The sequence below is a fragment of the Balaenoptera musculus genome, chromosome 15 (genome assembly GCF_009873245.2).
Source record: "Balaenoptera musculus isolate JJ_BM4_2016_0621 chromosome 15, mBalMus1.pri.v3, whole genome shotgun sequence".
NCBI lineage: Eukaryota > Metazoa > Chordata > Mammalia > Artiodactyla > Balaenopteridae > Balaenoptera > Balaenoptera musculus.
Window position 1 is genome coordinate 62,283,205 of NC_045799.1, and position 14,291 is coordinate 62,297,495.

A 14,291-nucleotide genomic window follows, 5' to 3' on the forward strand; every position below is an offset into this window, starting at 1 on the left:
CTCTCCTCTTTCCCCATAGAAGCAATGTGGTCACATATAGTATTTCCGGCTAGATCAACACTCAGGGTTTGCATTATAAAGATGATGGAAACACTGCACATGGCTGGGCCCCTTTGTCACTGTGATTACTCTTCCTTCTTGCCTAACTTTGATTTCCCCTAGAATTAATAATTACCTTGTCTTAGTGTTTCCCAGTTTTCTATCGCTATACATATCAACCCCAAACTTATTACAAATTTTCTAAATCTTCTCTCAATGCATTTCATTGTCTTCACAATTAAATCGCCACCTGAAACTCTTATTTATCTGGTTCAACACCAGGACCCACAGGCCTAGCACCTGCTTGGTGCCAGTTGGTGCAAAATAAGTATTTGTTGCCTGAGTCTGTCCTTTGGCCTTGGGAGTTTGTTGTAAGGAACATTTGGGGGAAAAAAATCTGGAAAAGCACTTTTGAAAAGCAGATAGCAGGCTCTATTTTCAAGACTATGGCAATTAGAATTCCTTAGCACCTGAACTCAGAACCCGTCATTCACAACTCTAAACATGCAGAGAAAGTTGTGGAGCAAAAGTCTAGAAACAATGGGGTTACTGTTACTATCTGTTAATACTGTGAATAATTCTGTTAATAACATGATTTGTTGACATTGCTTTTAATTGAAGGAGATGCTAACTTTCAGTTAGAAGTTTAAAATGTATGTTTGCGTATGTAGAGGCATATGTTTGTATACACACACACACACAAACACACACACAGAGTCATTCTCGTTGTTCACACTAGTTATGCTCTATGAAGCCACTGCAAACACTGAATTAGTGATCACTGAAGCATCGTCACTCATAGGGGAAACACACAGGTAGGTTCCTGTGAGCTTCTGGTCCCCAAATTTTCATCAACAAATCACTATAGTATAACTTTATGTGTGTTTCTGTTTAAAGACACTTTACTTAATATATTGTTGATTCATTGACATTGAACTCATGGCCAACAGCGCTGTAACTCATGCCTGAAGGAGACTCATCTATACACGTTATTTCCTCCATAAGGCACATCCCAACCTTCCCGCCCTTAGGAAAACCAGACAGCACTTCGGCACTACACTTGGTGGACGTTTTAAACAGCAAAATCACTAAAAAAAAAAAAAAAAAAAAGCTACAAAAATTCAAAAGCATGGCACTAAATATGCCACGAAGAGGACCCTTGTTTACAGTCTGAGCTGAAACAAGAAGGCCGAGTGTCACCTTGTTCCGCCTCAGCTGGGAATGTGTGCATCAGGGGACCCAGATTTTAGCCCTGCACATGTCCTCGAATGACCACGAAAGCACCATGAGTATTGAATGAGGGGTACAAATAAATGTTAGCAAGTAGGTAAACCTGCAAATACGGAATCAGTGAATAATGATGATCAATTGTGTGTGTGTGTGTATTTTCTTTACATTTTTTAAGGAATGGAAACAACCAAAATTATGATCCATAGGGGTTGATAAAATAAAATACAGCATCTCCAGGCAGCCACTACTATATATGATCAGACAGAATGCACTCTAAAACACACTGTTGGATAGAAAAAGCAAGGGCAGACAAGCATATGGAGTATACAACCATTGTGTTTTATGAACTCCAAAGTTCTGGATTCTCTTAGGAAGGGACAAACCCAAGGACCTCTGATAACACTGGGTCGACATTCTCCCAAGGGATCAATTGTCTGTGGCAGAATGACAGCTGTTCCCTTGAATGGATACGTGCTTTCCAATTTGCTGCAGTCTTCACCACTCCCTATTGCCACTCCCGTCCCACTTCACTCCTTTCTATTACCTGCCAGGCTCTCCTAGGCATTTGCATTTGTAGATCCTGGTCTGGGGTTAAGATGAATATCTCTAAACAGCCAGCTGTAGATTCACTGGCCATGCCTAAAAATGCATTAAGATAAAATACCCATGGGCATGGTTATTATGCATATTAATAGCTACCATTCTTTTTCTGTTACCCTATACTTTCTTCTTTGGTTTCACTTAGAATGTCTGGGGGCTTAGTGGAAATTTCAAATGTAACTTACAAGTAGCACTTGTGTTCATTGTGCATTAACACGTTATCAGGCACTGTGCTAAGAGCTTTTTATGAATTAACCCATTTATTCCTTACAACCACTCTGTGAGGTAGGTGCAGTTGTCCATTTTCTAGATGAAGAAACTGAGGCTCAGACAGGGTCAGTGGCTTTCTGTAGATCATGTCATGGGAATATGACAGAGCTGAGACCAGGACTCTGTTCTTTTCCATCTAGCACACAAGCCACCCCCAAAATGAAAACCTGGTCTGTCTGGAGCCAAAATGTCCTCGTGTCGCCTTGCTCAGTGCCTCCGAGTGTTGTCACAGCATCACTTAGGAGTGAAAGAGACCCAAATGCCCCACTATCACTTTACTTCCTCAGCCAGGAGAGTCAGCTAACGGTCTGAGGACCCCGATCTCTGGGTAGGCTCACTCCCAGCCCAGGCTCCCCAGGAGCCAAGACTGGCGGGGGGGGGCCCTCGTTAACCCCTGCAGCCACCAGGTAACCTGAGAAGTCTTCCTACTACAAGGCCTGCACCGATGGGTCAGCAAACTGGGGGATGAGCCAGACACCCTCACTGCAAAGTGTGCATCAGAATCTCCAGGACCCTCCAGTCCTCCCTGACTCACGCTTCCCGCCCTTCTGAGCTCCCAGTGGGCTGCAGAGGGGCAGCACCCCAGCTCCCTCCCTCTGCTGGTGGAGGCTCAGCTCCCAGACACCTCCCCCAGAGCAGACGGGAGTGCACAGCTCAGACACAGCCACCCCTTCAGCGTCCCCTGTGTAGACGACCCTTGACAAGTGCTTCCAATCCCTGCCAGCTTGCTGACTGGCCCTGCAGCTTCACAGTCGCCCAAGACACTAGATAAAAACACAGGTTTCCCCAGCTCTACCCCAGATCCACTGAGTCAAGAGCTGCTGGGGGTGAAGCCAGGCCATCAGTCTCTTGAACTAATTGCCCAAGACCTGATGTGCAGCCATGGTTGTGGAGAGAGGTCTAACAGAACCCACACTGGAGGTATCTGAGGTGGTTTTATGTAGTTCATGGTCAAGCAAGCAGGGCTCAGCAGAACTCTGGTTGATACTAACCACAGCGCTGCATCAGAACCCCAGCAGCCAATCATGGGCACCTGCACTGTGCCAACATCATGCTCAGCTCCCCCCTACACAGCTCCTTCAATCCTCCCAACAACACTGGGAGGTGGGCACAACTGATACCCCCATTCTACAGATGAGGAGACTGAGGCTGGGAGGCTTAACCAACTTGCCCAAGAACAAATTGCTGGCATGCAGCACAGTGGGAAAGCAAACCTAGACCTGTGCCTCCACAGCCTCGCCATCTAAGCACAGCGGCTACTCTCCTGAGACATCTGCGCCCCTTCAACACTGCACTGTGTTATCAAAAACACCTTTAAAAACCCTGCAGGCTTCTGCCAGAAAGTGTTTCTCCCTCTTCTTCAGAAACAGGGTGGAAGGGATGAGGGCAGGTGGGGTCAAAGTAGGAAGCCTGGTTGGGAGTGAATGCAGGCCATGGGTGAAGCAACCAAGGCAAACCCCTGGGAAGCCTGCAGTTTTCCAAGAGTCAGCACTGGCCCCAGGGAGAGTGACAGAGGCACCTGGTGGCCTGAGTTGCCTCCCCTGAAGGGGAGAGTCGCCTGACACCAGCATCTCCTGCCACTGAGTCCCAGTCCCCCAGACCCTAGGGCATCAGTGCGCACCCCCAAGTGGCACTCTGGCCTCCTTGAACGATCAGAAAGATCCACTCTAACCTCTTGTCCATACGCTCACCCCAGCCTGCAAGGCCCTGCGTGACCGTGTCCCCGACCACATCCTCCTACCCTCCTCCTTCCTCCCTGTGCCCCACCCACTCAGACCGTCTCTGACCCTCAAAACACAAGTGGTTCCCACCTTAGGACCTTTGCCCTCGCTGTTCCCCACCCGAAACTCCTCCCCCAAATCCTCCTCGGGGCTTGCTCCCTCTCATCACTCGGATCTCAGCTCATACCCCGAGTGGTTGAGCCAGGGCGGACAGGCTGCAGCTCTTTTCCTCCAAATAGATGCACTAAATACGAAAGATGCCAGCCATTCCTCACCCCCTGATGCCACAGTCCACGGTGGGGCAGGGGATGGTGGGGCTGTGGCTGGCTCCTCAGTGAAGGCCAGCAAATGAGGGTTGGGCCCTCCAATAGCCTCAAGAAATTTAGGTCCAGGTCTCACTATCGACAAAAACTCGCTGTGTGCCTCTGGGCAAATCTCATGACCTCTCTGATTTCCTCCTCTATAAAAATGAGGTAACTGGACTTGAGCAGTGGGTTCTCTGCTCTGCCAGGACACACATGTTAGTCATGACATATGAATATCTAGCTTACAGGGCTTGGTTCTTAGTCAGATATATACATCGGAGTCATATATATGAGTATGTGTGTCTGTATATATAGATATACATATACATATTCATATACATACATATATATATGTAACCCTCACAACAACCCTATTAAGTACCATTAAGTACCATTATCATCATTCCCACTTCCCCACTTTATAGTGAGAACGCGGAGCCCTGGAGAGGTTACATTTGTACCTGAAGCTACAAGCTAGTGAGAGGCAGAGCCAGGATCGAAACCCGGGTGGTCTGGCTTGTAACCCCCACTCTAAGGAGGCTTTCAATAACATACTCGGTGGACAGTCCCTTCCATGGATGAACCTAGATTCTAATGAGACCTGCAGAGAAGTGGAGTCACATTTGATATGGAGGCTGGGGACCAACAGGCTGTAAGTCAACACAATCAATCACAGAAAGGTAAAATTGAAAAGTCCCTTAAAACATCCTCAAAGCAATGCATCTGTGGCTTGGTATGCAATGCCCTTCTAAAGCAGCCTCTGTGTATAAATGCCAACTAGACGCAGGGATTCCGAGTGTGCAATACGGACAATGCAGGGGAGAGAATGGGCTTGGCGAGGCGAGATGCTCACACCGTCAGGGCCACAGGGGAACGAGACCAGTGGAGGGACCGGCAGAGTTCCATGTCTATTCTCACTCTCACTGTGGAACACATCCATTGGGTGGATGGTGCTGACCTCACCTGCACTAGATCCGCCAGTGCTTGTTTTCCTCCCGAAGCGCGTGGTTGGTTTCTCTAAGCTACGTGCACGGTATGAGACCCCAGCGCCAACAGCCATGACCACCCCTGACACACACAACTCACGTTGGCCATAACCAGCCTGTCTATGTGCTACTGACCCAATTCTCCACCATAATTATCACCCTCCCGCCGCCCCACCCCCTCAAAGCAATATTTGGAATACAAGTGAATGAAAGGGAGATATTATTACGGAGACCAACTTGAATCCACTTTCATATTAAATAATATGAATCATTCCCGATTTTGATGCTCTATGAAAATTTCCTGCAACCCTTGTAACTGACCAGGTGTGTGGGGGGGGGGGCAGGAAGTGCAGGCTCAGTTATCTCTGAGGACCCTTCCTGGCCCAAAGTTCTGGGACAGAGGTTGTAAACAGGTGGCCCATTGGCAAAGCCAGCCCACAAATGGACTTTATTTGGCTGGAGCTCTGTGTATATGTGTTCATGTAAATTAGGTGCCAATGTTTAAAAATTTGATATTTCACATAAAAACCTAGATTTCCAGCTTCTATTGAAATGTAGGAAAGTCTGGTAACATTGGACCTGCATTCTCCCCTGGCAACAGTGGACAGAAGAGGGGTAGCAGCTCGCCCCCTCAGATGGGCCATTTTCTCCAGTTCACCACACTCCCCACCATTCCCTACTGTGCTACACCCAGGCCTTTTCACACATTAACAGTACTTGGTTGACTTTGGTTGGCCTTTGAGTTTGCAACCACAGTCCTAAATGTCCTGTAATACCTCTTCTCAGACAGAGGGCTTTTGTTGGGAGACACACTCTGGCCAAACTGATCTCTCAGTTTCTCCAATAGAACACGCTCTATCTGACCTCAGGGTCTTTGCATATGCTGTAAACTCTTCCTCTCTTTTCTTCATCATCTCTGCATCACTTCTTTGGGAAACCTTTAGTGTTCTCCCCAGTTAGAACTTCTCTGATTTACACATTCTCCTAGTTCCTTACATGTCTCATTCTTCATAATTTTCAGTTTGTAATTACACATTTCTTTAAGTGATTTTTAAAATGTGTATGTATTTTTTTTTAGTTCCTGAAAAGGTAGTACCTTCACAGGATCAAACAGTAAATTCAAGCAGTACCAAAGGAAAGTGTGTAATTATTGTTCTAGTTGCTGTCTTCCCTCTTGAGAAGAGGGGTCGTTTATTTTTGGTTCATTCCTATATGCCAAGTACTCACCAGTGGGACAGACCCATTCAATCTGTTGAATAGTGAGTGAGATAGGAGTGGGTGTAGAGGTGAAGAAGGAAGGAGGGTGTATTAGTTTCCCATTGCTGCTGTAACAAATTATACAAACTTAGTGACTTAAAACAACACAAACTGATTATCTTAGAGTTCTGGAGGGCAGAAGTCTGACATGGATTGTACTGGGCTAAAACCAAGATGTCAGCAGGGTTGTGTTTCTTTCTGGGAGCACTAGGGGAGAGCCCGTTTCCTTGCCTTTTCCAGCTTCTAGAAGCTGTTTTCATCCTGGGCTTCCTCCATCTTCAAATCCAGCAATGGTGGGTGAAGTCCTTCTCACATTGCATCTCCCTCTGACTCCTCCTCTGCCTCCCTCTTCTACTTGTAAGGACCTTGTGATTACATTGGGCCCACCTGGATAATCTACGATCCGTTCCCTATTCTAAGGTCAGCTGATTAGCAACCGTAATGCCATGGCAACCTTCATTCCCCTTTGCCACGTCACCTGACACATTCACAGGTTCTGGTGCTTAGGAGGTGGAGACCTTTGGGGGACCATCACAGGCACTTGTATTGCATTTTGCTTTATTGCAATTTGCAGATATTGTGTTTTTTTACAAATTAAAGATTTGTGGCAACCCTGTGTCAAGCATTTTTCCAGCAGCATTTGTTCACTTCATGTCTCTGTGTCATGTTTTGGTAATTCTCGTAATATTTCAAACTTTTTCATTATTATTCTATTTGTCATGGTGATCTGTGATCAGTGATCTCTGATGTCACTACTGCAAAAAGATTGCAACTCCCTGAAGGCTCAGATGATAGTTAAGATTTTTTAGCAATGGGTATTTTTTAATTAAGGTGTGTATAGTTGTTTATTTAGATATAATGTTACTGTACACTTAATAGACTACAGTACAGTGTAAACATAACTTTTATATGTACTAGGAAACCAAAAAATCTGCCTGACTCGCTTTACTGTGATATTCACTTCATTGCAGTGGTCTGAACTAAGTCCACAAATTCTCCAAGGGATACCTGTATTCTGCCCACCACAGGAGAGATTTTCCTGAACACTGAAAACCCTCTGAATGATTCTAAATTGAGTTTAGTATCTTCTGACTATGTATCCAGGTCTTCAAAGAAATAATGATACCAGCCACCAAATATGGCACAATGTGGTTACTAATTGTGAAATTTGAGGATGATTGTTTAACACATTGTTTAACACAAGCCAAGACTTCCTCACCAATGGAAATGGCATCTACCTTCACAGAGCTGTTATGGAATTAGATGCAATTCTGTCTGTTAAATATTTAGTTCAGGACCTGGCACACAGTAAGTGCTCAATAAATGCTGGTTTTTAAAAGGGGGTGGTGCAGAACAAGATGGCACCAGGTATCACTGGCAGTTTAGGGGTGCCAGCCTCAGCATCAGAACATTTGTTCGACAAATGTTTAGTGAGCACCTACGCTGTGCCAGGGACAGGGCAGGGGCAGGGTGCATGGAACAGCAAACACATCAAAGAGCCCTGTTCTCATGGACCTTTTTCTTTAATAGGTTGGATCTTGACTCTAGAAAAACAAAAGAAAAAGCAGCTCCACTTACGTGCAGAGAATGGACTGGTCCTCTCGATCTGAGAACAGAAAGAAGAAAAGAGCCATGAGTTAGAATTTGCTCTGAGCTGAGGGTCTGGATATGGTGCCTCCCGGGCCTCCCATTTAAGCTCCTACATGCTGGCCCCACTGGGGGCAACAAGGGGCCAGCTGGGCTCATTGCCCAGGGCATAGGGGATAAGACCAAAGCCAAGAGGGCAGCAGGGCTCTTTTAGATACTTTTCCCGACCCCCTAAAGTCCTGGAGGCAGCCCCAGAAAGATACCGGAGACTGACTTGTTCAGGAGGCAGTGAGAATCCCTGCCCCACCAGCTCTGGAAGGTCCCAGGAGACCCACTCTGCCCAGATTAGGTTACAGACAGAACACCGACTTTGGATCCAGACAGACTGGCATTCCAACTTGGTCACTTCCCACCTCTATGGCTTTGGGCAAATATTCTTAACCTCTCCATGGTTCAGTTTTTTAATCTGGAATATGGGGTAGTGGACATTTTTGGTTCGAAAATCCAGTATCCATTTCCTCTTCTTCTGAGAAGAGCATCCTACAGTCCTAAGGATCCATGTTCCCTGCCCACCCCACCCCCCTGCCTTCATGTACAGTCTTGGTGGGACTGACCCACAAGCTACCCCAGCCAAGAGGCAACAACGTTTCCTAGGCTGTGTCAATCAGAATCTCTGAGCTCAAACTCCGAGCTGGATCAAGGATGGAGAAGCACAATGGAGGCCCTGAGGGGGTCTCACTTCTTGCCCCCAGAGCCCAAACAGCCCTGGTTTCTAACATTTTCTGAGGCTGGCTCCCCACTCTTCCCACCCCATCTGTGAGCTCCCCAATACTCCTCCAGAAATTCTTTTTCTAGATAAGGTCTCTGTCGCTTACAACCAGAGAACCCTGGTGGGTGCACAGGGCATCGTGAGATTAAACGTGATTAAGCAGACATTACTGATCACCTTCTGCTCTTAAAGTGGCCTTAGGGGGTGGAGCCAAGATCCCCTATGAGGGACACGGGGAAGCTTAAACACCTCAATCATCAGCCAGTTAACCATAACTGAGAAAGCAGAGCATCACATCCTCTGCTGGGCAATGGTGAAGTGGCAGGCATTTCTTAACTCCATTCCCTGCTCCATCCCCACCATCACAACCCTCAGCCTCTTATGATCAAAGATCTCCCGGGATCTTGTGACATCCTCCTCCAAACCCCTTCTCAGAGTAATCTTTCTGACACGCTGAACTGCCTGATCACTTGCTCCTTAACCCTCTTCCACTTTGGAAGTTTCTTAAAACGTTAAACATAAATTCATCATATGACCCAGCTATTCCACTCCTAGGAATCTACCCAAGAGAACAGAAACATGTGTCCCTACAAGACTTGCACACAAATGTTCACAGCAGCGTTATCATAATAGCTAAAAAGTAGAAACAACCCAAATGTCCCTCTGCTGGTGGATGGATAAATAAAATGTGGTCAATCTATACAATGGAACATTATTCAGTCATAAAAACAATGAAGTACCGATACAGGCTATAACATGGATGACCCTCAAAAACATGATGCTACGGAAAAGTCAGACACAGAAGGCTACATATTGTGTGATTCCAGTTATAAGAAATGTGCAGAATAGGTAAATGCATAAAGGGAGAAGGTAGATGAGCGGTTGCCAGGGGCTGGGGCGGGGTGACTGCAAACAGGCATGAAGGATCATTTTGGGGTGTGTAAGCTGGATTGCGGTGATGCTTACATAACTCAATTTATTGAAAATCACTGAATTTTACACTTATCTTGGGAGGATTTTTGGTATGCAAGTTTTATCTTAATAAAGCAGTTTTTAAAAGCTGTCCACGGCCCCCAGTGTCCTTAGATGAGGCCCAGAAGGGGCATCCAAGGCCTCCCGTGACTGGCCCTGCCTGCCTCCCCAGCCTTGGCACTTCCATGTCCCTCACTCTTAATTCCCCAGCAACCCCACCCAGATCAACCCCCAAACGCACTCTGTGCCTTTGTTCAGGCTATTCCTGCTGCCTAGCAGGCCTTTCTCTTCTCCTTTCCCGGCCACTTCCCCCAGTCTCGAAGATGACACCTCTTCTAAGAAGCCTTCCACACAGTGATCGAGCCAGGAGGAGGCTTGGCTGTAAATCTCCGTCAACGTTCCTAAGCTATCACAAATAGTCAACCTTGTTAGAGAGAAGAAGCCCTAAGAAAAGCCCCCAGCCTCCATCAAATAACCTGACTTCTGCCTCTAAGAACCCCCCAGACAGAAATCCTGGAGCTGTCACTGGCTCCCACCCATCCCCAAAACAGCTGTCTCCACTGCCACAGCCCCTGTGCTGCCCGAGCGCCCTGTCCCAGGCTGGTTTTCTTTCTCTTTGTTTGTGTCTCTGCCCCCACAGAACCATGAACTGCTCATAGGCAGAAGTATCCAGTTCTGGACCCCGCTTCCCTCAGTTTCTGGATCCCCAGCCCCTGAGCCCTAAGTCCCTGACACAGAGAAGGTGTAGCTTGGTGAGCACTGAAAAAAGCCAACCCCAAACCTGGAAGACATGAGTTTCTTGATGGGGAAGTTCAATATACACACAAGAAACTGAGTCACTCATTCATTCATTCAACAAATGCTTTTAGGGCAGCTACCAGGTATTCGTCCCCATGCTAGACCCTGAAAATACCACATAATAGTATCAGCTACTTAGCACCTCCTCTGTGTCATGCATTATTTCAAGCATTTGCCTGTATTAACTCATTCAACCCCCATACATCCTATGAGACAGACTAATTTTATCCCCATTTTACAGATGAATAAACTGAGGCACAGAGAAATTTTAAAACTTGCCCACAGTTACACAGCTAGTAAGTGGATGAGGCAGGATTTGGACCCAACACCTACTATTTATTGAACACCTATTATGGGCCAGATACACTTTTCTGGCACTTTCCCTGTGTGGTCTTTGATCCTGACCCTTTTAAGTTTAAGGAAACTGAGGTCAGGTAGCCCAAAGTCACACAGCCACTTCAGGGACCAACCTGGGGGTTGCAGCATCATGTGTCAGAGTCTGGGCACTTTCTGCTGTTCCAAATACAGGACAGGGCACAGGAAATGGAACGGGGGTCCCTAGGGGCCCAAGCTCCAGCTGGATTAGGGAAGGTGTTGGGAGACAAGGCAGCTTGGAGAGATCAGCAGGGACCAGTCAAGGGAAGGAGTGAGGCCTCCTTCCCAGGCCAGAGAAGCAGCCTTACCACCTAAGGTCTAAGGTGACAAGAAGGAAACCGGGGCATGAAGTGGCCTCGGGGATGGAAGGATCTGCTTCCCATGAATCAGCGTAGATCCATCCCATCACTGCTGCCACACCTGGTCTGAGAACCATCACTTCAGGCCCAGATCCTCCCCTCCCATCTCCCTGCTTCTGCCCACGCCCCTGCCGTTCTCACAGGGCAGCCAGAGGGGTCTTCTTTTTTCTCTTATAAATTTTTAAAATTTTGGTAAAACATGCATAAAATTTACTATTGAGACCATTTTAAAGTGTCCAGTTCAGCAGCATGAAGCACGTTCACATTGTTGTGCAACCATCACCACGACCCATCTTTTTCATTTTCCCAAACAAACTCCATACCCATTAAATAATAACTCCCCAGTCCCTCCTCCCTCCAGCCCCGGGCAACCACCATTCTACTTTCTGTCTTTATGATTTTTGACTACTCTAAGTGTCTCATGTAAGTGGAATCGCACAGAATTTGTCTTTCTGTGTTTGGCTTATTTCATTTAGCATAGTTTCCTCAAGGCTCATCCATATTGCAGCATGTGTCAAAATGTCCATTGTATGGATATACCCCATTTTGTTTATCTATTCATCTGTTGATGGACACCTGGGTTGCTTCCATCTCTTGGCTACTGTGAATAGTGTTGCTATGACCATGGGTGTACAAATATCTGTTGGTGTCCCTGCTTTCACTTCTTTGGGGTATATGCTCGGAAGCAGAATTGCTGGATTATGTGCCAATTCTGTTTAACTTTTCAAGGAGTCGCCATACTGTTTTCCATAGTGGTTGCACCAGTTTACTTTCCCACCAGCAATGCACCAACATTCCAGTTTCTCCACATCCACATCAACACTTAACTACTTTCTGATTTTTGATAACAGCCATCCTGACAGGTGTGAGGTGCTATTGCATTAGAGTAGAAAAGTCTTCTTAAAAGAGTCAGATCAGCCACGGCCTGGTCAAAACCAGCTGGCTAGTCCCAGTGGCCCCCAGTCTCCCCACCATGGCCTACGAAGTCTGGCCTGATGTGTCTCCACCCAGCTGCCTCATTGGCACCTTTCTCTCCTTACCCCTACTCAGCTCCTACACAGCCACCTGCTCCCACAGAGAACACACGCTTCCCTTCCAGGGCCTTTGCCTGGAACACTCTCTCCCCGATTTTTGCCATGGGTGATGTCTTCCCATCATCTTGAGGGCTTCCACTCCCCGAGAGGCCTTTTCTAAGTCTCTGTCCACAGGGATGCAGGCAGTTGCCTCAGGGCACTCAGGCAATTAACCTGTTTATTTCCTTCACATCACTTAGAGCCATCTGCAATGACCTCTTGTGTTTGTCTATCTCCCTGTGCTGGAAAGCAAGCTTTACTGGGGAAGAGGGGGGCTTGTCTGTTTTGTTTAACACTGTATCTCAAGTACCTGGCATATAGCAGGTGCTCAATTATATTTGTTAGATGGATGGATGGGAAGATGGATGGATGGGAGGATGGATGGATGGATGGATGGATGGATGGATGGAAGGAAGGATGGGAGGATGGATGGGACTGGAATAGCCCATGCCTATGCATCACTGGGGACCAGAGAGGATAGTCATGACCATATCTGGGAGAGGGGGGCAGATTTACATCACATAAAGAAGATCTGGTCTACTCCAGGGTCAGATGAATGAGATGACTGTGCAAGTTCCATGGACCCTATGCCCGTCTCCAAACAACCTTCTCTCTATCCCCTCAGATAACAGATGGACATTCTGGTGGCATAGCTGAGCCAAATCCTCAGGACAAAAGGCAAAAGAGCCAAAAGGCTATTTCATTCCTCTTTCTCACTCTCACTTTTTCCACCTTGAGCTGGTAGCAAGGGCCACAGCTGCCCGCAGGGGCTACGTTCAGGGGGTCTGGGGAGGCTCCCCTCAGGCAAGTCTGACCTCTGAGCCGAGGGCCCAGGGGCAGCCCTCGCAGGGAGAAGGGCCACAGGAAAGAGGCAGCCCCTCTTTTGGCATCAGGGCTCTCCATCACCACGAAGTCCCGTCTTCCGGTCCAGCTGTGCTGATTCCGATCAGGCCTACATCCCTGCCTCCTGCTACGACTCGTGGGCTGCTCCACAAACCTCAAGAAATAGCCACGTCGGAAACTCCCACACGTGTGCCCAAGGACAGACGTTTAAGTTGGTCACTGCAAGAATATCAGCAAAAGCAAAAGACCGGAAAGAAACCATTCAACCAGTCTATCAACTGCAGACTAGCGAAATACGTTTTGGTATCTAAAATCTGGTAGGGCATGGAAGCGGGGGATAAATTGGGAGACTGGGATTAACATATACACACTACTATATATAAAATAGATAATCAACAAGGACCTACTGTACAGCACAGGGACCTCTATTCAATACTCTGTAATAACCTAAATGGGAAAAGAATCTGAAAACGAATGGATATATGCACATGTATAATTTTTTTTAAATTATTTAATTAATTAATTTATTTTTGGCTGTGTTGGGTCTCCGTTTCTGTGAGAAGGCTTTCTCTAGTTGTGGCAAGTGGGGGCCACTCTTCATCGCAGTGCGCGGGCCTCTCACTATCGCGGCCTCTCTTGTTGGGAGCACAGGCTCCAGACGCGCAGGCTCAGTAGTTGTGGCTCACGGGCCTAGCTGCTCCGCGGCATGTGGGATTTTCCCAGACCAGGGCTCGAACCCGTGTCCCCTGCATTGGCAGGCAGATTCTCAACCACTGCGCCACCAGGGAAGCCCTGCATATGTATAATTGAATCACTTTGCCGTACACCTGAAACTAACACAATTTTGTAAATCAACTATACTACAAAATAAACTAAAAATTAACTTAAAGAAAAATCTGGGAACTTCTCTGGTGGCGCAGTGGTTAAGAATCTGCCTGCCAATGCAGGGGACACGGGTTCGAGCCCTCGTCCGGGAAGATCCCACATGCCGCGGAGCAACTAGGCCCGTGCGCCACAACTACTGAGCCCACGTGCCACAACTACTGAAGCCCATGTGCCTAGAGCCCTGCTCCACAGCAAGAGAAGCCACCGCAATGAGAAGCCTGC

At 47.2% G+C, this 14,291-nt stretch overlaps 1 protein-coding gene across 5 annotated transcripts in view; it reads right to left on the minus strand.

The window, feature by feature from the left end:
* Positions 1–14,291, minus strand: part of MYH11 (myosin heavy chain 11) — a 140,670-nt gene that overhangs the window by 70,100 nt on the left and 56,279 nt on the right. For all 5 annotated transcript variants that reach the window (XM_036824594.1, XM_036824593.1, XM_036824592.1 and 2 more), the window contains exon 4: positions 7,987–8,014. In XM_036824594.1, the coding sequence (XP_036680489.1) occupies positions 7,987–8,014 (28 nt within the window). The remainder of the gene's footprint in view (positions 1–7,986; positions 8,015–14,291) is intronic.